The sequence below is a fragment of the Tetrao urogallus genome (genome assembly GCF_951394365.1).
Source record: "Tetrao urogallus genome assembly, chromosome: 9".
Lineage (NCBI taxonomy): Eukaryota > Metazoa > Chordata > Aves > Galliformes > Phasianidae > Tetrao > Tetrao urogallus.
In genome coordinates this window covers 894,815-919,074 of record NC_136822.1, presented here as the reverse complement: position 1 = coordinate 919,074, position 24,260 = coordinate 894,815, and the positions used below count along the sequence as shown (strand labels likewise).

The window sequence follows — 24,260 nt, the reverse complement described above, 5'->3', positions numbered from 1 at the left end:
CATCTGTTAAGAAAAATGTGTTGAAGATCGCTCTCTGAAGCGACTGGTTTGCAGCACTTTAACTGTCAGGTGCTGGCTGGCTGTTCTGCTTCCAAGAGCCTGTCCGTCAGCTGGGTTTTCACAGAATCACAGAATCACCCGGGTTGGAAGGGACCTCAAGGATCATGTAGTTCCAACCCCCCTGCCTAGCAGCCACCAAACATACACATTTAGATCAGGTTGCCCAGGACCCCATCCAACCTGGCCTTGAACACGTCCAAGGACGGGGCATCCACAACCTCCCTGGGCAGCCCGTTCCAGGGCCTAACCACTCTCCTTGTAAAGAACTTCCCCCTAACGTTCAACCTAAATCTTCCCTCCTTCAACTTGGATCCATTTCCCCTAGTCCTGCTATTGTCAGCCCTTTTGAAGAGTTTACTCCCCTCCTGGGAGTTTTACTTAACTGTTAAAAGTCACTTGTTTTATACTGGTTTGGGGCTGTTCTTTTTGTAAGGTTTTAAATGAGTCAGAATGGGCATGTATCGTTGTAAGAGCTGCATTCTGTTGGATTCGGTTAAAATCTGAAGGTATTTAAAACAAAAGAAATCTTAACTTTGTAAGCAGATGTATTTATGTCCATACGTCTTCTGGCTAGTGGGAAGTTGTAATTTTGTGGTTTCTTTAAGAGGGAGGGATGTCTGGTAGTTCAGTGTGATGTTATAGGTGGTGTTTCACTTAGTGCTTTTTATCTCTTCACTGCATGCTGGTTTCCTCTGTATTTTTTTTTTTTAATGACTTAAACCTGCATTTTTTCAATCACTTGAACATGACCAGTATGCATGGTGCTCTTGAACGGGCTGGCCATGCCTCTGATCTTGTCTTCACCCTCCTCCTGTTAGCTGGCAGTGGTTTGCTCTTGCTCGCCACGTAGCTACACAACTGATCTGGTTGGAAGCTCATTTGTTTTCACCTGTCTGCATTGGCACAGGAAAGGCAGGAGTATTGATTCAGTGTCTTGAGGATTTTTCGGTTGTGTTCCATCCCAAGGATGGACTAAGCAATCATGAAACCGCAGCCATAGATTTCACACTGATCCTAAAGTAGTACAATTATTTTAATTAAACAAAATATAACTGTCCCATAATTCCTCAAATGCATTGGACTCTCTACAGCCACAGATTCAAAAATGAAAGATGCACCATTTTGTGGGTGTGAAAATGTGGTTTATTCCATTAGATACCCTCACTGTCAGGGCCAGTCTGTGACTGGGAAGACTGTGCTGCCATCATCCGAGATGATTTTGCTTGCAGATTTAAATTGAACTTTTTTTTCCTCCCTTCATGCCTGTTTCTTTTTGGATACTCATCTCTGAGGTTGCACACAGAACTGTGCAGTAGTTGAGTTTGGCAGGGTCCTCTGGAGGTCATCTGCCCAACTCTCTTGCCCAGGTTGCTCAGGAACGTGTCCAGTTGGAAGTTGAGTATCTCCAGTGTTGAAGAATCCCCAGCCTCTCTAGGCAGCCTGTTCCAGAATTCAATCACTACTTAAAAAAAACAACAAAACAAGTTATGTTTAAACAGAACGTGTTGTATTTTAGTTTGTGCCCATTGATTCTTGTCCTGTCACTGCACACTATTGAACATTGTCTGACTCAGTCGTGTTCTCACCCTCCCATCAGTATTGTATCCCTTGATTAGACACCCACTCAGACATGACTTTAATGTGCAGCTATTAGCCTGCCTCAGTGTTACAGCTCAGAAATGCTTTGTATAAGAAGCTGGTGGGGGGCCTGTCTGTTTCTTTAATTTGTGTATGATGTGGTAAGAAACAGTTACTGCTGTTGGAGGTGTAAATTAACAATTTGCTTCATATGTTGTATTAAGTATGTTACATTCCTGTTCCTTAAGTGTTTTTGGAAATGGTTTATTTGTACAGGTAATTCGGAATTGCCCAAATTGTCCGTGCCACCCACTATTAGTAATCTCTTCTTTTACTGCTTTTGTTGGACATTTCACCAATCTTTGTGCCACATCTTCCTATTTGCAGCAGGAGGATTCCCTGTTTGCCACCATGCCACCTCTTTGTCCCATTGGGAGTCATTCCAAGGTGCAAAGCCCCAAATCAGTCACTGGAGGACTTGGAGCTTTTACAAAGGTATTCCTTTTGGCTTTTGTGCCTGGACAAGGAGCCTAGTTTTACCATTTCTTGCTGCCACAAACCGTGTAACTTCAGTGCATGTGGAGCTTACTGGAACCAGTGTGTCTTGCTGCCAGGAGCTCTCTAGCCCTTCTCTAAAGATGAATCTTAATTTCTTTTCCTGTGACTCTGCTGTTGCTGTGATCTTTCCTTTCGTTATCTCTTTCATCCTTTCTTGTTCTTCTTTGAGTCACTGTTGTTTTGAAGCTGATCCTTTTAAAGGCTTTATTTGGTGAGCTACCATATAAGTAAACAGTAGTAGATCTACCTACTTTTACATTTTGTAACAGTTTCTTACAAAATGCTGTGGTGATTTCTGAGTGTCAGATATGTTGCCATTTGTGAGTAAGTTTCCTTAGAAGTTACCACCGTGGATTTGTTCCTGGTAATACTGGGCGAACTGAAAGGTTGAAAGTGTTTCCTGGCAGTTACAGAATCCACAGCAATCTGGTGGGAGAAAAAAACACCTGCCAAACCAAGGGCCTTTCTTAAGTTGCTGATCTCGATGATTAGATTTATGGCTTGTCCCAGATAAAATCATACCGTGTTGAAATGTACACAAGAAAATAATATAATCTGTAACCAGTTACAGCATCTATATCTGGCTACAGTATCTACAGCTATAATATCAATTATAATTTTGCAAGGTAGGAAAAAAAAGGACGTTTTGGGCAGGGAGGTTCATAGGTATTTGAAACCTTACAGTGTTCTGCCTCCTTTCTGAGATGCGGGATACCATTAGTAGGACTGAGTACTTACAATACTACTGGAAATGTCTGTGATGCTTTAATTTCTGTGAGCATCTTTCAAAGTGGGAATGCTGGCTTAAGTACAGGCCTCCTCACACGCTTGTGTGCTGGGAGTAGCCCTCACAATAGGATGAGTTAGAGTTCACCTGGTGCTGTGTGAGAACCGTGTCTGAGTTACTCTTGTGTGCCTGTTCCTGCAGGCAGGCTGTTCCAGAAATGACTCCCAGTGTCTTAGTTGTTTGCTTTTTGCTTTTTGTTTGGCTTTTGTTTTGTGTCAACTTTATTATGTTACTTAATAGGTGATAATAAAGCAGGAGCCAGGAGAGCTGCCCCAGCAACCCCAGGTGTCAGCAGCAGGGCCGACCACGCAAACCTCTGTGCAGCAGTATGTCACAGTAAAAGGAAGCCACATGTTGGCCTTGTCACCGCAGAAGCCAGCTGTGAGCACGAGTGAGGGGACAGCACAGTCCAAGGTATGAGGCACTTGGGCATCTTTGGTTGGCTGTAGCCTTCTGTCTTGCCTTGTAACACCTCGTGTTTCTCCTGTGGCCATGGGGTTGGTTTGTGCCTCAGGCACAGGCAGCAGTACTCTGGGTAGCAAGTTTCCCATGTGCAGTTAGCTCATGGTGTGCTTACCTCTTGCCCTTGTGAAGGGAGCAGCATACACAGGCGCTACTGCGTGTCATTGCTTACAGAAAGCATTTCCTACTCCTCTCTAGCCCTTTGCAGCAGTGAGGAGGAGGCTTGTTTTGAACTGGATCCTGCCAACCCAGAAAGTTGGCTGCCGTTATCAGCTTTTGCTGAAGCTCATCCAGGTCTCTCCATAAAAGGAAGTAAATTCTTTCCTTGGACAGCAGGCCTGCAGCAAAAAATAAAAGAGCAGGACAAACAGGGAGTAGGGGTGAAGACTGGTCCAGAGCTAGCATAAGGTTTAAGTGGTGCTACGCGAGTGGTTACGGAACTGATTTGACAGGGGTGATGCAGCATTGTGAGGATTGTGAAATTGTGTGCTGACCACAATGGACTACAAATGGAGGGTTGAGTTTTTCGTAAGTACATATTTGCATTGCCCTTTTTACTGCCTTATTTGCCTGTTTGAGCAGGTATGCAAACTCTGCGTTTGCCTGCAGATATATCAACACACAAAGCACTCTGCAGATTCTAATTTGAGGCCATCGTTTTCCCAGGGAGTCTGTTCCCATGAATGAGTTGAAATTAAATCTCTGGATTTCCACCAAGGCAAGCTTTATCCTTAGTTGGAATTATTCCATTGCTTGTATATCAGTGAAAAACGAAGTCACCCTGTGATTTGAATGTATTTTATCTTTTGTGAGTACTCTGAAATCCTGGCTGTGTTTAATAGCTTATTGCTCTTTACCTGGGGTTGGCTTCTTGCCAGTCCAATTTTGATTGGGGATAAAGAACCTTATACACAAGTAGACCTATACAAATTGTCCTGAAATACCTAGAGGTGAAGGCAGCGTACCAGTTAGAACTTGAGTGGTTGAGTGGCGCATCATGCAGTGCTTCTTTGTTGCAGGTTGTTGGTGTTCCAGTTGGTTCTGCTTTACAGTCAACAGTGAAGCAGGCAGTGGCTATCAGCGGTGGCCAGATACTTGTGGCAAAGTCTGGTTCTTCAGTGGCAAAGGCTGTTGGTCCAAAACAGGTTGTGACTCAAGGCGTAGCCAAAGCCATCGTGAGTGGAGGTGGAGGAACAATCGTAGCTCAGCCTGTGCAGACTATAACGAAGGCACAAGTTACTTCCACAGGTGCTCAGAAAAGTACATCGCAAGGATCAGGTAGAGCGATTTTGCACCTTGTTAATGGCACACTGTGGTTCTGTAATGATTCCTTCACATCTGAAATAATTGTGTGATGGAAAAACTTGAAAATGAATAGAAAGATCTATAGTGTGGTAAATGTTAACTTGTTATCTGCAAGAGGGAAGGATGCACAAGTACAATACAGTATGCTCTCTCCAAGGAGCAGAGTACTTGTTTCTGTGTTTCTGTGTTTCAGTTACATGGGCAGTGGGTGTTTGGGGTGCCCTGGGATGTGGAGATCAGCAGGATGTGCTGGGGAATGGGCTGCGGACCTGATGAACTTTCACAAAGCCAGATCTTGTGCTCCTGTCCTGCCCAGCACTGCGGTCCTTAGATGCTCCGGGGGCCCTACATGAACCCAACAAAAGCTCAACTGTTCTTACTGCATCTCCCATCTTGCTCAGTGCCTGCAGTTAAGGGAATTTGGGCAGAAGCATCCAGCCTGCTTCTGCATGCAGCTGGCTTTAGCTGGGCATGTTAGCTCAGACTCTGGGCTGTTTGAAATGTGCTGTGTGGCCTGTAAACTTAAGCCAGCAGATTCCACCACTGTATTTCTTTGGCCTGTGACCTGCAGAGGTTTCACTTAATCTTCTTTTTTCCTAGACCTGTTCAAAGTGTCTGCATCACCGGTGGATTTTATCTGCTGTTATGGCAGCTAAGCATGGTTTATTGAAGGCTAGATATGTGGGACTTCCAGAGCTTTCATTCCGTGCAGATTTCAATGCATGCTGGCCTCTTCAAGGAGTAATTTTTTTTTTTATTCCTTCTTTCTAGTGATGGCTACACTGCAGTTACCAGCCACCAACCTGGCAAACCTGGCAAACTTACCACCGGGCACCAAACTGTACCTCACCACCAATAGCAAGAATCCTTCTGGCAAAGGAAAACTGCTTCTCATACCCCAGGGAGCCATACTGCGAGCCACAAATAATGCTAGTTAGTCTTGCAGGGAAATCTAATGAGTTAAATAATGTAATCACTGCATAATTAATGTTTGCTGTTCTTGCTATAACATGTCCTCGTACTGTGAAAGCAGTAACAGAAGGAAGTTTCTTTGTTCACAACAACACAGCACATGGAGCTTTTTAAGCCCGGATTGCCTTCTGTTTTAGATGGTACTGCTTTACATGTAGAGCTCCCAGTATCTGTCTTTCTGTGCTGAAAATAGTGCAGTTTTTCTCAGAGCTCACAAAGAAGGATTGCCTTTCACTGTACTTTGATATATATATAGGGAGAGATGCCTGCGTTTTTCTAATGTAGAACTGATGCTGGTTTGAATGCAGTTTTGAAAGCTATTAGTAAGTCATGGAATGAGACCCTGGAAAACAAGAAACATAAACTAGCTCTGAGAAGGACAAGATAACTATATCTGGAATAAGAGAAAGAAATAGATTTAAATATTGATAAAAGGTTTGATTTCAAGCTGTTGACACCAGCAGAAATAATTTGTTGTTAATAGAGTGAAAGCAAGTTTGATTCAAAACAAGTTTCATGCTTGCAGGTATTGTGAAATACCTGGAGAACAGCGTTGCTGAAATTGTCCCTAGGGCTGATACATTTTTTTTTAATAGCGTGCTCTTGCTATAGGAAGTGTTTTATGAGCCTTCTCTAGAATGCTCATCTTTGAGGCTGGGGTAGATGGACTGGGTGCCGAGTGTTTGCTTGCAAGTCTCCATCTCTGATGTGAGAGATAAGCAGCTTATTATGTAAGAAGGTAAACACCAGCAGCATAGTAGCAGAGTGTCACTGAAAACATGGGTACTGTTGATGGTATTCTGGGCTGTACTCATGATGGGAGCCTCTTCACTTAAGATTTAGATGGCAGTCCAATCTTAACAAGTAAATGCTCTCTCAAGCCTTGAAGGAGAGCAAATAGTTGTGATTTATGACAGAGCCATAGTGTTTTTCAACCTTAGTTTCCTAGTGGGAGACTACAACATGTCTGTGTCCATTCTCTTCCTCCTGGAGGCAGAGCAATATCAAAACGTTGTGATTCACCACCAGTTAGAGTCCATGATCCACTGTGTGTTAACAAAACTGCATTGGAACAGCAAGCAGAAGTAAAATTAAGAAGCCGATGGGATTCATTGTGTTTTCAGGGCTTTTGCTGTAGATTCAGTACCTGCAAAAGACTGACAGAAACACTGTATATCTGTTGTACAGCATTTTCTTTGATAGAAACTTTACAACAGCCTTGAACGAGCTTTCTATGTCCAGTAGTCCTCATTCTCCCCATGTCTCCCTTTATTCATTGCATTTACTGAGCTTTCAGAGTGCACAGCAGCACATCTGAACTGTGCTGTACTGAGCAATTATGGTATTTATGCCTGTGTGTATTCAGCTACACAACATGCTGCAGCAAGCATCTTGCAGGCTGTTTTCAGGTACTTGTATGTACAGGAGTAATTCAGCAACTGGCGCTGTCTGGTTGCAGAAGAGCAAAGCCTTCTGTTCTGGTTGCAGGTCTCCAATCTGGTGGCTCTACAAATAGTGGAGGAGGAGGAACCCAAAGTACGAGCAGTAACTTGTCACAGCACCTCACCTATACATCCTACATCCTGAAGCAGACACCCCAGGTCAGTGGCACAAGCACTAGCTGGAGCAGATGGACATTTCAGGCTGCCCTCTAACAAGCTGTGCTGTTTTCTCCTCTGTCAGGCACAAGTTACTGTTGGTACTTGTGCATCTCTGCCCTTTGCCTCCCCTTACTGAGTAGCACCCCTCATCGCTCAGCTCCTTGCAGACTGAGAAAGTAGCATGGAATACTTTTTCATGGCAAGCAGTGGGTGGTGTTGAGAGAGGAATAAAGAGCCTGTGGTGGCAGGGGAGCAAGGGTCTCCAAAAAAACAGGTGACTTGACAAAGATAATATAGAAGAGATACCTTGAATGGTAGGCTGTGGAGGAGTTGTAGGAAAGCTGTGCAGACAGGAGAACAAAGGTGGTGTTTGAGAGATGAGAAAGGAAGAGAAGTGACTAAAGAGAAGATCATATGAAGGGATCTGTGCATGACAGCGAGTGAATGAAGGCTTTGAAGAGGAGCAACTAAATAATAATGTGAAACAGGAGAGGAGGCAAGGCCTCAGATCGTTAGGAGCGTGCCTCCAGTTCTAGCTGTGATTTCTGCATGCTGAGTTCTGAATGTGTAGCGCCTATGGCAGAAGTAAATACATTTTGAAGTGAGGAAATAACACTGTTTTGATTTCTGCTTTTTGCCTAACTCAACAGTAGTCTTTCTGATCTTGCAAGTTAAGTAGCATTTGTCACAAAGAATAAACCTGAAGAGCATGAAATGTGTTAAATTACAGTGCTGTGTAGCTGCCTCTGAGGACAGCTTTTTCACCCTTACCCTTTTCATCAGAGAACCTTCTGCACTGGGAAGGATGTGCCCAGGTCTGGTTGCAGAATCCTCCATTGCAATTAATGGTGCAATGGAAAAAATGCTTTGTGGCAATGGAGTGCTTCCAGTCTTCGGAGGTGGAGATTCTCTTTCCGACCTCATGCAAAGATACCAGGACGCCAAACTTCTTTAATTCCCAGTATTTGTGTAGAGAAAGAATGTCAATAACCTTCTGCATCAAGTAGTATTTTTGCATCACAGAGCAGTTGCAGATGTTGCAGTTCTGCTTAAGCTGCAGGCCTGTAGGTGTTTTGGCAGTCTCTGTTGACACTCCTAACTTGTCCTGTATTGACTTTTAACTGTGGTTTCCAAGTGCTGAACTGTGACTTATTTCTGGAGCAGGGCACGTTTCTGGTTGGTCAGCCTTCTCCTCAGAGTTCTGGGAAGCAGCTCACTCCAGCATCAGTTGTTCAGGGCAATGTAGGAGTTGGAGCATCTTCAACACAAGGACAAGCATTGAAAGTTATAACTGGACAGAAAACTGCTTTATTTACACAGGTAAGCTGCAAATGATGTGTTTTTCTTGCTAGACAACATTTTGTTGGCTAAAGGGTAGAAATCACAATTGCACAATATGAGAGCTTTATCTTTTGTAGCCCTTTGGTTTTTCTCTGTACAGTTATGATGGTGGCTGTGGTACAAAAGCATATTCAGGTGTTCTTGTGAGTGAAGGTGTTAGACAGGGCTTTGTCAGCTTTGTAGGTGTTCTCAAAGTGGGTCATGTCTGAGCTTAGGTTGCTAGCTTGTAAACATGCTCTAGGATTGTGTAATGATGTGGTATTAGAGGAGTGAATATGGGCAGATGCAAAAATGTGCTAAAATATTTGAATGTAGGAATGGGTCTCTGCTTAATCTCTTAGGTATGTTTTACCCTGGTCATTTTCAGATTCCTCAAAGGCCCTTATTTTAAAAAAGTACTCAGTCTCACCAGCATTCAAAAGCAGTAGTCACATTTCGTTTTGTTTTGTTTTTTTTTTTTTAAGACAACAGTTTGATGAAGTTGAATCTGAATTTAGTAATTTTGTTGCAGTTGTTCTTGTCGCAGAAAAGTATAAAAAAAAATTTCCAGTAATACGAATGCCATTTGGTTGAAAAAACAAACCAAACCCCACAGGAACAGTATTGCAGCTTTTTACCTTGTGCTGAACTTCTTTTCAAAGGCTGCAGCCAGTGGACAGACATCACTGATGAAAATATCGGACGGGTCTCTGAAGTCGGTGTCTGCCTCATCCCAGCTCTCCAAACCTGGCACCACGGTGCTGAGGGTCTCAGGCGGTGTTATCACCACAGCTGCTGCTCCTGCTGTGGCCCTTCCCACAAATGGGGTGGCCCAGGTGAGACACAGTATTGCCAGTGTGCTGTAATACAGCATCTACACCTCTTAGTTTATGGGTATTCTTCTTTCCAGCACTGTTGGTTGATCTGCCTTATAATTGTGTTCCAGTGCAGAATGCAGAAACTCTGTTGCTGTTCAACTGCTTGCTGTTCTGCCTAAAATACCTGAGAAGGAAGAAGGATAGCTTAAAGCTTGCACTGCTTTTAATGCTGTTAAAATTCTGGTAGGCAGGAAGTGCTTTATCTGGAACACCTTTTGCAATAATACAGATTTTTGGCCCTTTAAACTCCGAATCTGTCACTGACAGGAGAGTGTAAAATGCAGGAATCTGCCTCCAAGCAGGGCAGTGAAAGCCAGCAGTAATTAGACTGTAGGCCACTACTCTGAAATCAGACTTCCCACGGTGCTTAAAGCCCAGTCTGTCATGAATGCGTTTCACAGTGGCCAAGGTTCAGTGTCCTTTTGGTTCTGACTGCGTTCAGGGCATGTTGCTCCTCTCTGCCCTGGGAAGTTACACAGTCCAGGAAGGAAAGGAGATGCTCTGCCCTGCAGTGAGGTTGAAAGTAAAACATTTGTGTTCCTAGGGTGAGTGGGGATACAACCGTTCAGTGCAGGTTGCCTACCTGGAGGGTAGATGGAGTTCGTGAGGTGGAGAGGAGACAGCATAGAGTAAAGTGTAGCTCACAAGAAGGGTTTCCCAGAAGCTTCCTGCTTCTCCTGTGTGGGGAGCAAAGATTAACAAAGCTGCAGGTTGAGACCATGGTGCCTTGGAGAACTGAACCCAGGCATCTGTCAGGGTTGTGTTGGTTATATCAGTGTATATCGCTTTAAAGGCTGAAATCTACTTTAAATGCTACTCACTGTTCTTACAGCTGTCAGTGAAGCTGCAAAGATTGGAATTTTCATCCACCTTCTTTATCTCAAGCTCCCCTCCCCTCCTTGTAGTAACCACTGTCACTGCCACTGATCAGCCCACCTGTCCCTGCGTGGGTCACAGGCTTGCAGACAGGTCACAGAGCAGCCAGGACACCAGGACCTGCTTGAGGACTGGATTCTGAGTGTCCAGGAGCCTTTCCAGCTCTGGTGAGCAGATGTGGAAAGGTCTCACATCTGTCTAACCAAAATAATATACGTTAATATGAGTGTCAGCCATAGTCATTCAGATTAATTTTGTTAACTGAAGAGCAGAAGAGCTTTGGTCTCTGTGAAGTTAAGGTGTTTTACTTGCCAGTAAATGGCAAAAACAGTGGCAGTGCGTAATGTGCAAATTACCTTAAAGATCAGTGTTATTCCTGTCAAAACTTCTTTCAGTGAAAGGAAGTATATAGAGGATGTAGGATTTAGGTAGTGTCTAACGTTGTAACAAAGCGTGACTTCTGTGTGAGTCTGTGCAGACACCTGCATTAACAGGTGAGCTCCATTTCTCTCCTGGACTTTTGAGCAGTGGGGAAATATTCCTGGGCCAGATTGCTCATCTGGAGGTTTACCTGCTTGCTGGCTCCTGGTACCATCAAAGCAGTTGTAGAAGCAGTTCTGGAGTGCATGACATAATGTTATTTGTTTCTATTCTACGCTTACCATCATTGCATATGGACTTTTGGATAGGTGCTTGTTTCTTATTTGTTTCTTAACGATGAAGCTTTTGCCTTTGCTATTTCTAGATATTCCTTCTTCTTGCTTATTGTTGAATCATCTGTGAGATGAGAAGGAACACTACTGCTTTCTTTCTTATGCAGCAAATAGATAATGCAGGTTCCAGTTCATCATCTTCTGGAGCTCCTGCAGCAAAGACATCCGGACAGCAACACCAAGTCTGTATAAACCAGACCCAGTCTGCTTCATCAGTAGTGAGCAAGACTGCTACTTCTGCTGTTGTAAGTGTTGCTTCTCTGGTGACTGCGTCAACGCCCGTGACTGGAAAAGCTGCAGTATCAGGTATTAAGCTCCATTTGTGCCTTGCCTTTATGAAGTTAGAATTGAGTGTTCTTTGGGTGTCTACAGTGTAAAAAGTAGCATGTGGAGGCATCTGCATTTGTGAATGGGTGAAACTAGAGCCACACTTTCTAAGCTGTATCTTAGTAGGGTAACTCTTCTTTTAGCCAAAGAGTTGGCATCCGAATACGGTACACTGACTGCATCTGATGCAAATAGCAGTGCAAGATGCCCATTAATATTGCAGGCAAATTTTAGCTTTCATTCCAGATCCTCTGTAGATGGTGCCTTCCATGTGTTCAGGATATAGTGTACCATGATATTGAAACTGTCAGGGATCAGAGATGCTGCGGTCCCAATTCAGGTTGTGAAAGTGAACCTCCACTGAAGCTGAAGGAGCTGCTTAAGCAAAACTTGGCTCTGAGGCTTTGCATCTGCTCTGTTTGTCTTGGAGAGAGTTTTTGATTAAAAGGGAAGCGAATATTTTAAAGTAAAAAAAAATCTGTGGAGTCCAGTGGGGTAGATCTGAGCTGGAATGTGTCAAATTAATGAAGATAAGGCAATAAAGATGGACTGCCTGTACGTAGGGTGTTGTTTTCCTTTAGTTTTATTGTCTTGCAGTATCTTCTGCATTATGGAGAGCAAATATAGCAGATTTAATTTGATCATCGTGAGTTAAAATCAGAACATTTTATTTTACCTTCTGATTTACCTCCTGGAGTGTTATGTTCCTTCAAAGTTGCTTCTTACTGAGGGGGAAGAGTACAAATAGAAATAAAGGGAGAGGCTCTTCACGTCACTTGCTATGTGACAGTGTCTTTGAAGCAGCCCTTCTCATTTCCTGTGCACACAGACTCCCAAACTCATCCTTCCATCACTCTGTGTTTTCCACAGCTCGGAAGTAAATAACGGAAGCTGCAATTCTGCAACAAGCAGTTGAACATTTTCCTTTTTCCAAACAAAGTAGAAAGGCTTTTTGTTGGAAATGTGCCACTTTAAATAGCTTTCAGATTAAAGCTGCTGTATAGGTCCAAGAGTGTATCATCCGGATTCCCATCTGTCAGAGGCAGAAGAAAAGGTTTTGCCAAAATGCATAGCATTATAGATTTCATTCTAAAAACGTAGGCTTGTATTTAAGTGAGTCTTAGGATGGACTGTGACGTTTACAACTGAATTGGCAGTGCTAGGTTAGCCCAGTTCAAAGTCTCAACTATGTATCTTTCAAAACCAAGCGATGTCTTCACCATCCCTTGCGTGTCTGCTGACTGGAATGCAGTTACACTTAAGCAATAGTGAGATATTAAAAGGGGAATAGAAACTTTCTTGAAACAATTTATGAGTATAAATTACTACCATGAAATGTGGTGTTCACAATTTTCTAAAATAACAGCTTGTTAAATGCCCATAATCCGAATAGAAGTTTAATTAATCAGAGCATTAAATAAAATTGTACAGAAAATAGCTAGTTTACTAGTGGAAACGATGGATTTAGGCCCATACACAATGGTGGTGTGGAGGAGAGAGCTAGGGAGCAGGAGGTGAGTGCTCTTCACTCATTGCCCTATGGCACAGTCTGCAGCTGTGCTGGTTTCCACCAAGGTGATGGGATGCTGGTGATACCAGAATGTCCTGCTTGTTGTTTTAGCCCTGGCTAAAATCAGTGCTTTATTCACTCCTCCCCTTGATACGCTTCATAGCTCGATCAGCCATCCGTACAGATAGATGTGTTCAGTGCCCATAGCAAAGACATGGGTCACTTAGTTCAGGTATGTTCTTCATCAGGCCCTCACAGGCTTGGGTTCATCATTTCATGGAAGTCTGGTTGATTGTGCTCCACTAACTGCAGATGAACTGCAGAGGTGTGTGTGGCACTGGCAATGCACAGCAAGGGGCTGAGTGCAGCAGAGCTGTTGGTCGCTGGCTCACCAAACACTTGAGCACAAGGAAAGGAGAGGAGAGCTGCAAGTCATGCTCTAACTAATTTTGTCTTGCTCTGATAAGAGTGTTCAGCTCTGTGCTGAGCCTGCTTCGTTCAGAAAGTTTGTGTTACATCAGCATTTGTTTAAGATTCATTCAGTAATGAGGAAACTGCCCTCACAAATATTGGTGCTGTGCAGCATATAAGGCAACCCAGCACTTCAGCAGTCATCCATGTCAGCAGAAATTTGTCAGACAGACAGTTCACTGAACTGTGGCTTATTAATTGAGGGCCATCCTAGTTCAGGCAGGAAGGGAGAGAAATAACTGGAGATAAACAAAATGGTGTGTTTTATTTAACATTTTGTCTTCCATTCTTCTTACAGGGTTGCTAAAAATCCACTCAAATCAGTCTAGTCCACAGCAGGCTGTTCTGACAGTTCCCAGCCAGCTTAAACAGCTCGGTGTTAACACAGCTTCTGGAGGTGTTCAGACAATACTCATGCCTATGAACAAAGGTAAAGGGCAGAGGAGGATGACAGATGGTGTTTGAAAATCCCCTTTGACACAGAGTAGCTCTTGGTCACTGTTGGCCAAAGTGGTCCAAGGTTACAGATAGAAGAAAACGTAGCAAGGAGGCTCATCCCTAAAATTTGCATTGCAAATATTTTGTTGATTCTCAATATGGTTTTTTGTCAAAGCTTCCTTTTTTCTTCCTTTATTGTCCTAACTGTTTCCTGTTCCTCTCCAGTGATACAGTCACTTTCTACCAGCAAAGTTTCAGCTGTGACAGCTGTCACATCAGCAAGTACGGCTGTCTCTAGTCCCTCTGTGGCATCCATCACTAAAGGTAACACAGAGTTTCTCAGTAAGATAAGCAGTGGAAATATTCACTGCTGCTTTGTGCGGGTGGCCTGGCTCTGAAAGCAGACCCTGTGACTGGGGTTTCTTGTTTTTCTGTTGCTAGCAGGGTTTAAATGAAGTGTTAAACGGCATCTGGGGGCTGGGAAATTAACAGTTTCTTCCTCCTTGACAAAACCCATAGCGTAGGCAAATACAGGGAGGAAAGATGATGTTCTGTAAGGCTACTGTGAGTGCAGTAAACATCCATTCTTTCATTCCATCGCTGCAGAAATGCACTGAGCAAACACGTACTTTATTCTGAGGACAGCAGTGACTGTGATGGTGACTGTGCTCAAACTCACTGGAGAATGTAAACAGCAGTGCTATTTCTGCCCCGTGCCAATGCATTAGGCTGAGTGGGCAGTCACATCCACGTCCACACACCTGCAGAACGTTCCAGGATCATGCATTGCCAGAGCTGAAAGTCCTCTTATTGCAGAACTGTTGTGTGTCTGTCCCATCCCAGGTGAATACCAGGCTGTCTGGCTGTTCTGAGCTGAACATCTCTCTCCTGCTGCTCCTGAGTTCTGTTGTAGATGTGAGAAAATTCGCTGGTGCCACTTCTTGCTATAATCATTAGTAGGTTTCTGTCAGCTGTTTGCTTACCAGAAGACAGGCATACATCTGTAAGCAGTTCATTCAGGCAGTCGTGTGCAAAACATCAGTCACTTATTGTGCACTTACTTGTATTCTGAAAGGGATGAGATAAGAAAACGTTGAGATTTGGAGGGGGAGCTGGTCCTGCTGTGGTGGTTTTCTGTTAGCACAGCTGAAGGGTGTATATTCTTCATGTGTAGCAAGTAGAATGCAAACAAGAAATGAGGTGATGTTACTTAATGTAAGACATCTAGTATTATTGAGTCTTGCTCAACACACTGGTTCAGGTGATGGCTGCTTTTGTCTTCTGAAACGTGTTCTGTTTCTTTGAAGTTAAGATGGAGCCTGATTCAACGGGACAGAACTGCACTTCTGTGGGTACTCAGGAAGGGCAAGCAGCAGTGAAAACAGAAGAGAATTCAGAACTCGGGAACTACGTTATCAAGTAATTGTTTGTCTGCATGGATTTCTGATCCTAGCAATTCCAGGGGAGATGGAGGTGTCCCTAGGAATTTGTGCAGCATTGTTAGGAGCTTGACACAGACATGAAATCTTCTGCCACGTGTGCTGTTGTGTCGGTACTAATCCTGTTGGCCAGCATTTGTTTCAGAGAGTTGAAATAATTTCTTTGTTAGTGGATTTGTATTCAGGGCTTCTGGAAAGGGAAAAAAATACAATTAAAGATTTGCCGTTCATTTGGGGTTTGCTAAATCTCAAGCTGCTAAAACCTCCTTTATCATCCCCTGCTTATACAATTCCCATTGCTGTTCTGTGTTCTTACTGAGGTCAAACTGTGCCCGGTAAAATGCAGATTAACAAGGGAGCAGCTGAAATAAGTAGCACAGTCTCTCTGCTTGCTGCTCTAGTGTTGATAAGGTCCCACATTTCTGTAATTACCCAGTATGACAGTTGCTTCAGGTTCAGAATTGGAATTAGATAAATATAATAGGAGTATTTTGTTTCACTGGTGAAATCCAGTGCCGTATTTGTGGAAGAACTCCTGAGTGGTCTTTCAGTACAAAGCAGCATCCCATGCACTGTCCCACATTCCTCCTGCGACAGCTTGTACTAATCACTGCTGCTTATCCCTCAGAATGGTGTTGCATATTACAAGATGCAGGGATTTCTTCCAAGCCTGCCCAAAAAAGGCTGTCTTAAGTTTCTTCAGCTTGACAATTGAAGCTGCAGGTGTGGATGCTTAAGAAAGAGGAAGGGCTGCTTAAAATACCCTCTTCAAACATAAGTTTACCCTCACGTTAGCACTGTTCAATGCCTTGGGGCCACGGACTTGTAATGATTTTGGAACATTTTGCATGTGTTTCATTACTTCCAACAGTATTCTTCATTGTGATTCTCTTTATTCCTTGCAGCATAGAATACTTGGAGAACACCCAGCAGCTTTTAACAGCCATAGTGAAGAAGGTTCCATTAATTGCTGAAAAAAGTAAGTGGTGGATGAGAAGGCTTTGCTTTTTATTTTCAGAGGGTTTTTTTTATTGCCAGGGTTTCAGAAATACTTTCAAGTATGGCAATAGCTCAAAATTCAACACTGGAATTTATTTATTGTACGGTTTTTCTTTGTTTTAACAAAAGGTGGTAGCTTACACTGAAACATTCAATGCTTATAACTGCATTCCTCTTCCTCACATACGTAACTGAGGAGCACCTTCTTTCCTGGTAACTCATGCACTTTGACCAGTGTTCCTGGACCCCAGGTATGCAGACCCTCTCAAGATGAGTGCAGTCAGCAAAGCAGAAGCAGGCAGTGCAGTGTGGCTTTCATTACAGGGGATTTGAAGCCCATCCCTTTCTGTTTGCCATGAAATGTTTTGGATGTTTTGTGTTTATTGTAAATTGTTGGCAAATAGATAGCTGTGTATTTTCCAATGGAACAGAGTCTGACCAATAAGACAGGCTTACAGGTCTATATCGTTACATCTTGGGAGGAGTGGAAAAGAAGCTTACCAGCCCGTAGCCAGAGATGTCTGTGTATCCTGACCAAGAATTATGCTGTTTGTACATGCAGAGAACTGTGTGTGCTGCACACATCTGTGCTGTTCTCAGAGCAGCATTTGTGAGCTAGTCCTTGGTCCTGAAAGCAGAGTCATGCTCCTTCTTGCCACTAAACTGCATCAAAAGTGGAACTTATTTTACTGAACTTCTAAAACCTAATTCTGTTTTTGGTTTTGTGTTTTCTAGGTGAAGATGTAAGCTCTTATTGTGCTGGTTCAGTGGAACAGTATTACAGCTGGAATATTGGGAAGAGGAGGGCAGCCGAGGTAATCCTCTTCTCTGCTGTTTTGTAAGCAGTCATTAGTGAAACGGGAGGGATTTCTGAATTACAGAACCTTCCATATTGCTGGCTGTCCTTGTCTCTGAAGCAGTTTGTTGCATTTGAGGTGGTTGCACTCCTTACTGATCTTTGGGTAGTGCTCCAGTTAGTTGTTCAGTGCCTTCCTCAGGCAGAAGGGACTCTGAAGGTCATCTTCCAGTTAATTCAAAGTTAGATGTTTCTGAAATATTTAAAAAAACAGAATTTGTGAAAATTATTGTGTTGCTACTTTATCCTCATCATTCCTTCATGGCATGTTACGGGCATGGGAGTTCTCCACAATGTAATTTGTCCACCTTTTTGTGAGACTGTGGCTGCTTTCCATCAGAAGAGAATTTGAGAGTACTGGTACTGAAATGCTTTGTCACAGATTGTTCAACAGCAGTAAATAGTTAATCTGGATCCGTCTGTATTCTGGTTATGTTTCCTCCTGTTTTGTAGTAGTTTTATGCTTTTGCTGTGGACTTACAAGGAAGGTGGTAAGACTGGTAAGACCATCTGCTGTAACAAACATAAGTAAACAAAGTTAAACCAAAATTTTGGGAAGCGTTGTTTGCTCTATTGGATTGCTTTCATTATGCATCTTGAAATGTTATTTAGGAGAGGAGGCAATTCAAGTCAAGGCAAGTTTGTCTGGGCCCCCGTAAATGTATGTCACTCTTCCTTGGGGTTTTGGTTGGATGAGAAAGAGTTTCAATGACCTGCCCAGAACTGGCAAAGATTAGGACAGTCTCTTGCATTTGTTTTTGATCTTTCCTTGTCACCGTTACTTTCGAGAAAGTCATGTTGTAGGTCATAATCCAGCCTGAAACCTTTCAGCTAGTATAAGTTTCCCCTTGGTTTGTCGTAGTGGCAACGAGCAATGACTGTGAGAAAGATCCTGCAGGAAATCATAGAGAAGCATCCCAGATTTCACAGCATTACACCCCTGAAGACAAAGCATGTGGTGCAGTGGTGTCGATGCCATGGCTACACTCCTCCTGACCCCGAGACCCTGCGGAACGACGAGGACTCCATTGAAGATGTGCTGACACAGATAGACAGCGAGCCAGGTGAGCATGCAGGCACAGAGAACTCCTTTTGCCAGAGGCACTGCTGGTTAAATTGCCTCAAGAATGGCTGTGCTCACCTACAGGCTGCCTTTTCAGGAGAAGAGATTTCTTACTTTGAGTTTGATTTTTTGTTTTTTATTTTGTGTTTTTTGGGCTTTTTTTAATTCACTTTGGATAACATAAGTTGGAGGCTGAAATGGCAAGCAAGTATGTAAATGTAGCTGTCCCTACCAAACCTTATGTTCTGTAGAGCCTTTTCTGGGTTTCACTGTGCTTTGGGTGCCCTTTGAGGCCCATTGTGCAGAAAAACATTGAGAGATGATTCCAGACCTGCAGTGTGATCTTTTGCGCATTATTGGCAAGCGGCCTCTGTTCAAAGACTTGCTGTGCAAACTGTGTAGTAGTTTCAGGTACAAAAGACTGTCTGACAGCAGCAGTGTGAAGCACAGTGGGGGTTAGTCTGACTCCAGAAGTGCGGTGAATTGGGCTGTGTGAAGCTTCACATGGTGCCACTACAGCCTGTATAGCTCTATAGCTACAGCTCTACAGCTCTGCGATCTCAGAACTCCATTGCAGTGTGAGTTAAACATACGTCTGTAGTTTCAGCCATTCCCTCAGTAAAGCTTCATTGTTTCACCTGCAGGCAATCCCTTTCCCAAAGCTGGGTGTTCTTAACCTTCTGTAATTTCATTGGGAATCTGTCTTCTAACTTATCTTCAAACAAAAATGCATATATAGGACTGTACTTGTCACAGTGTAAAAAGGTGTAGGCACCGCGTAGCACTACAAGTCCAGTTCTTCAACCTACTCAGAGAACATCAGGACAGCTGTCAGAAAGCTTCTTTGAGAATGTTTTGGGGGTTGTCTTGTTTGAAGTGCAGCCTTGATTGATGTGGGGCAGATGGGAGGGAGCACCGAGAGTGGAATGAGGGCATAATGAGAAAGTTCTCAATGGCAGTTTGCTTTTTGTTCATCCGTATGTTTGACAGGAATTACAAAAATAACTCTTAGTCACCAGAATTTCTTATCATACTTTGCATGTGCATCTGTTTGTAAGCAGCTTTCTGTAATGTATCATTTGTCTAATCGATGGCTTCTTTTTCAGAATACCCTTCATCTTACAGCAGTGGTGAGGATCTGTGCCGAAAACTAGAGGAACTGCAGCAGTTTCTGAAACAAGAACCCGAGCATGAAGAGGAAGTAGATGTTCTCAACTTTAGTGAGCCTTTAAAGATAAACATTAAAAAAGAAAAGGAGGAGAAACAAGAGGAGATGAAGTTCTATTTGGCTTCCTTGCCTGCATCAGAGTTTGTGAGAGACACAGCAGAGAAGGTAATAAGAAGTGAATCCTAAAGCTAATAAGGAACTGCTGCTCAACTAGTTGTGGCCCTGCATTTGTTATTTAGTTGGCTTGCATTCATCTGTAGGGGGGCCTCTGGATCCTTTATGAAGGCTTTGTTAAATCTGACTGGCTTCCAACACTGCTGGTCAGTGCTGGCAGAAGTGAAGCGTGCTGGTTGGGAGATCACTTCAGAGTAGCCATGCTGCAAGGCTTAGTGCTGGAAAGGCGAGCCTGGGAGCAAGAGGTAATGAGGGAATAGGTGCACTAGCATAGAATACCTCCTGGCCCACCTTGTGAAATCTTTTGGCTTGAACCCCTGCTGCTCCTAGGAAAGGGTGCATAAAGATCACAGCAAACTTCTCTACAGCTCAATTTTCCTCCCCGCTTCCCTCATTCAAATTAGAACAAAAGAAGGAGAGGGTGGCCTTATCTCACAGCAGGAAGCAAAGGGGGAAGGTGGTTTACGTAGCTTGTAGGAAGGATTGGTCTCTGCTGGGAGATGGGGAGAGTTTCCTTGCAGCAACTGTGGAGAAAAAAGAAAACTCTCTACCTCAGATGCTGACACCGAGGGACAAAGCCTTGGTTAGCAGAGTGCCCATCATGTAGGCAAAAAGGTGTCATGGGTGCAGGCATGCTGGGAGCCCAGCTGGGCAGTGAGGCTCAGTGGTGGAACTCTACTCCTGGCAAAATAACAGTGTGCATCAGAACTGTTTAGAGCTGTTACAGTTGTCATAATTATGTATGGGAAAGCTTATGAATACATGGACTGAATATATGTACAATTTTAAAGTGGAACGTTCGTTAGCAGTCCAAAAGTGCCAAGTATAACTGATTTTCTGTGTGGATTTCCTGCAGCAAATGTAAAAATCTGCTTCTGTTTTTCTTGTGTTTGAGAAGCAGTTTTGCATGCTGCTCTAGTGGTCAAGCTTCACTTTCTCCAGACTTACTTTTTTTTGTTTTTTTTTTTTTTTAATTAAATGAGGTGATACTACTGGAAAGCAGTGGGGAGCCTGCTTGCTTGGGCTTTAAATACCCTGTATCATAGATTGCTTCTGTTATATCGTTGTCATCTGTTTTGTACCAAAATGTGAGTTGTGTTATTTCATGTGCTCTCTTTTTTTCTTCTGTCTCACAGATAGGAATTTCCTTTCAGCCTGCTGAGGTACAAAGGAATGTTTATGCGTCAGTAATAGAAGATATGATTTTAAAGGTAAGAAGTTACTTCACAATGACATTTTTGTAGGACTGTGTTAACCCAGCGGCGTAGGAAGAAAAATGGACTGTCCAAAGAGATATGCAGAAGGGATGCAGAGTCTGATGTCAGCGTGTGTGCCATGTATAGAAAGATATTAGCTGGACAAAGAGAATTGTGTATTTCTGTGTATGTGTTTCCAGATTCCTAACTGATCTGTTGACTTGGACACAAGATAGTGATTTGCAGATTCTGACCTCCAGTAAGATACTGGCTTCTGTTTAACTTTGGAAGTATCTCCTTATTCGTCCTACCTTTCAGAGCTGTAAGGGGAAAAATCTGCCAGCATTATTTAAGACTTGGTTATTTTATAAGAGGATCAGCTGTTTTTTCCTAAATACTGTTGAGTTTTTTTTTTTTGCCTGTGTTGTTTCTACTGGGAGACCACTGAATGCCTGCAGTCGGCAGCAATTCTCCCTTGTATGAGAAGCCTGTCATGCTCAATTTTAGAAAAACATTCTGTTCAAAGTTTTGGTGAGAAACAGTCTCTGGAGTTAGAGTTCTCAGGGTTGGGCTGAAGGCTAACGCACATTATTTTGAGAAGTGCTCCGTTGTATTTCAAGCCTAAGATGACTTTTGATGTTTATGCAGACTGTAGCTTATCAGCAGATTGGTTTTCTAAAAGCTAACTGATTCTGAGCTACCTTGTATGTATGTATGTATGTATGCACACTTCCACTCGCGCTGTCTCTTCCTACAGTTGAAGTCAGTTATGGATATATCTGGGTTTAAACACAGCTTTAGCCATCAGAGTGCTCCAGTGTAATTGTTGGGTTATACTCCAGCTTTTCTGTGTGAAAAATCCCAGAAACTTCTGCTTTGGTCTTGAGAGAGGCTCAGAAAAGCCAGTAGCCCCAACTAACGTTGCCTGAGCCAAGCATGCAGTGCATACAGTTGCTGTGTGTCTGCCATCCAGGGTGGGAGGTTCCTGTGTAAGTGCCTGAAGCAAACCTGGTGGGCAAAGGGAGGAGCTAATGAGAGTATGCCAAGTCCCAGGAGAAGATCTGCCATCCGTGTGTGGAGCTGTGGTGTGTGAATGGCCTTTGGAATGCAGAGCAGATGTGGCCTTGCTCCATCCTGCTGTGTTCAGGTGCCCTGGGGGTCCACAGAGAAACCAGGCTGGGCAGCCGAGTCATGAAGTGCGTGTGGCGATAGGCTGCTTTCTGTTGAGTACAGACCCAGCCTTAGTGCTGTGCTAATGAAAGCCACCTGGCTGTCAAGCAGAACTGAAGCGAGCCACATCTTTAGATGTCTGGTTATACTGATGCAAAAAGCACGTTGCTTTCTTCTTTGCCTGAAATGTCGCCTTTTGTCACAGGCCACTGAACAGCTGATGAGCGACATTCTGCGGCAGGCACTGGCAGTGGCTTACCAGACAGCCCCTCACAACAGGTACAGCACTTATGCCAGCACTAAACATGGAGCTGCGTGAGGAAGTGGGTCAGATTTTGTATGGCTCAGACCACGCGAGCGAGGGATTTCCATGCTGTGGGACCGTGTGTGTGAGCTGTGTTCTGGGAAGATGCAGGCCTTAGGAGGGGCTTGGCTGTCATCAAGTTCCATGGTGGCAAAGGAGTAGACATTAAAAACTGGGGCAGGATTCTCTGGTATTGCCCCGCTCAGAGGCAGATAACTTGTTTTAGCTGAGCCGTAATGGAAGGACAGTCCCTCATCCAGTTGAGTTACCATGAACTTTCCCGTGGCCTGCTAGGACTTTAACAACCCAGATACTGTTGATCTTGGTGAAAAACACTCTAGAGTGTATTTCATGGATACGCTCTTCTATGGCTCAGATACTGAGTGATTTTTATAGCAACCATTGGATTGCATTTGATTCATGTTTGGCAACGTGAAATTAGAAGAATTAGGTCAGTGAGAAAGTGCTTAGTTTAACTATCACCTCTATAGAATATCAAAACTTATTAATATGTGCTTCAATATATATATGAAATGTAAATTGGCACTTCATTTTGCTGTGCCAGTGCCCAAGATGTTTCCCACAGCCACTTGGGAGCGGTTCTTCTGTGCTGTGAGATTTTAATGCCTCGTTTTGGTCTGTTCCTCTGGCACCTGATTTTTTTTTATCCTGTTTCTGATTTGCATTTTTTTCTTTCCCATTGGTAAACTTAGTGACTTGCTGCTTTATGTCTTGGTGTTACAAAAAAATTGTGATGCATTCCCTGCAGGACTCCAAGAGAGATCACAGTGATGAATATTCACAAAGCCATCTGTAATATTCCCTTTCTTGACTTCCTCACAAACAAACACATGAAGATACTAAATGAGGAGCAATGAAACAGAGCACAGAAGATGCTACGGGAAAGGTGAATTTATGGCCGAAGCTGGGATGACAAATCCAGTAGGACACTTGTATACTTTATAGCATTGGGCTACTATCTTTTACCTCCAATTAAAGATGCACCTTAATGCAACAAAGTGATGCTCTGTTCCAAATCAAGTTGTTAAATGTCAGTGTTTACTTGGTAAGTGTATGTTCAGTGGCTGAACAAACACTGTCAGTTTGCATCAAGTTGCTAGCTATGAGAGGCTCCACAGTCTCTGATAAGAGCTGTACTGATGTGATTTAATTTTTTTTTTTTTTTTTTTAACAAAAGAAATTATGCTTTTTGATGCATACTGCATGCCAGTTGGTTCCCCATGCAGTGGGTAGAGCAGTTGCTCTGTCACTTGGAATGTGAGAGAATTCCAGGTCAGCTTTTAAAGGTGGATCAGTTGAGCAAGTGGATGGGTTGGTTGCTTAGGGTCAAGGTGGGGGAGCAGAAGGCTGATGGTCCCACCAAGCTCTGCCAGTCCTCCTTGAGCATCATGTGACTGGAATACAGCTGGGTGGGCTGTTTGTCTGCTTATTCAGCTGGGTGCAACCCAAGCAGGTAACACCTGGCCTCTTCAGAGGAGGTTTCCCATCTGAGTGTTCTCAGTCACCTCAGAGAGGAAGGTGGACTGGCACGTGCTCAGTCAATATGAATGAACCGTGGTCAGGCTTGGTAAGATGGGTATGGCTGCTTCTGCGTGAGAAAGGTGAAGAGTGTGTACAGTATTCAGTGTCTGTGGGCTTGGACTGGCTGAAACCTTTGTTTGCCCAGCGAGGACCTTCCCAGGCTGCTGTGAATTTTGGAAGGCATGTGCCCAGCTTAGCCTTGCTGTTCTGACAGCATTCACTAAGAGCCAGATTCTCAGGTGTCACTTGGACTGAAGCTCTGAATTCACAGAAGCCTGATGAGATCAAAGAAATCAGAGGCTTATTGCTTGTGGGGACCTCTTCTGATAGCCCAACTGCAAGGAAGTTCTGCTGCTTGTGCTAGGACTTCTGTCTCAGGAATGTCACTGCTGCAGGAGACGTGTCTGTAGGCTGGCTTGTGACACCTTTCTCAAGGAAGCTTTGATGACAACACCCAGACTGCTCTCCCCCACTGCCCCTGTGTCCAGCACCA

At 43.6% G+C, this 24,260-nt stretch overlaps 1 protein-coding gene across 1 annotated transcript in view; it reads left to right on the top strand.

Moving 5' to 3' along the window:
* YEATS2 (YEATS domain containing 2) overlaps positions 1–23,103 on the top strand; it is a gene marked incomplete at both ends in the record, with an annotated part of 41,276 nt that extends 18,173 nt beyond the window's left edge. The window contains 18 exons of the mRNA XM_079539897.1: positions 2,026–2,133; positions 3,224–3,397; positions 4,465–4,723; positions 5,522–5,683; positions 7,211–7,323; positions 8,488–8,643; positions 9,306–9,479; positions 11,218–11,416; positions 13,717–13,848; positions 14,082–14,180; positions 15,164–15,275; positions 16,201–16,274; positions 17,030–17,109; positions 18,013–18,214; positions 19,320–19,546; positions 20,692–20,766; positions 22,127–22,200; positions 22,995–23,103. Of these exons, the coding sequence (XP_079396023.1) occupies positions 2,026–2,133; positions 3,224–3,397; positions 4,465–4,723; positions 5,522–5,683; positions 7,211–7,323; positions 8,488–8,643; positions 9,306–9,479; positions 11,218–11,416; positions 13,717–13,848; positions 14,082–14,180; positions 15,164–15,275; positions 16,201–16,274; positions 17,030–17,109; positions 18,013–18,214; positions 19,320–19,546; positions 20,692–20,766; positions 22,127–22,200; positions 22,995–23,103 (2,529 nt within the window). The remainder of the gene's footprint in view (positions 1–2,025; positions 2,134–3,223; positions 3,398–4,464; positions 4,724–5,521; positions 5,684–7,210; positions 7,324–8,487; positions 8,644–9,305; positions 9,480–11,217; positions 11,417–13,716; positions 13,849–14,081; positions 14,181–15,163; positions 15,276–16,200; positions 16,275–17,029; positions 17,110–18,012; positions 18,215–19,319; positions 19,547–20,691; positions 20,767–22,126; positions 22,201–22,994) is intronic.
* Between the last annotated feature and the right edge of the window lie 1,157 nt (positions 23,104–24,260).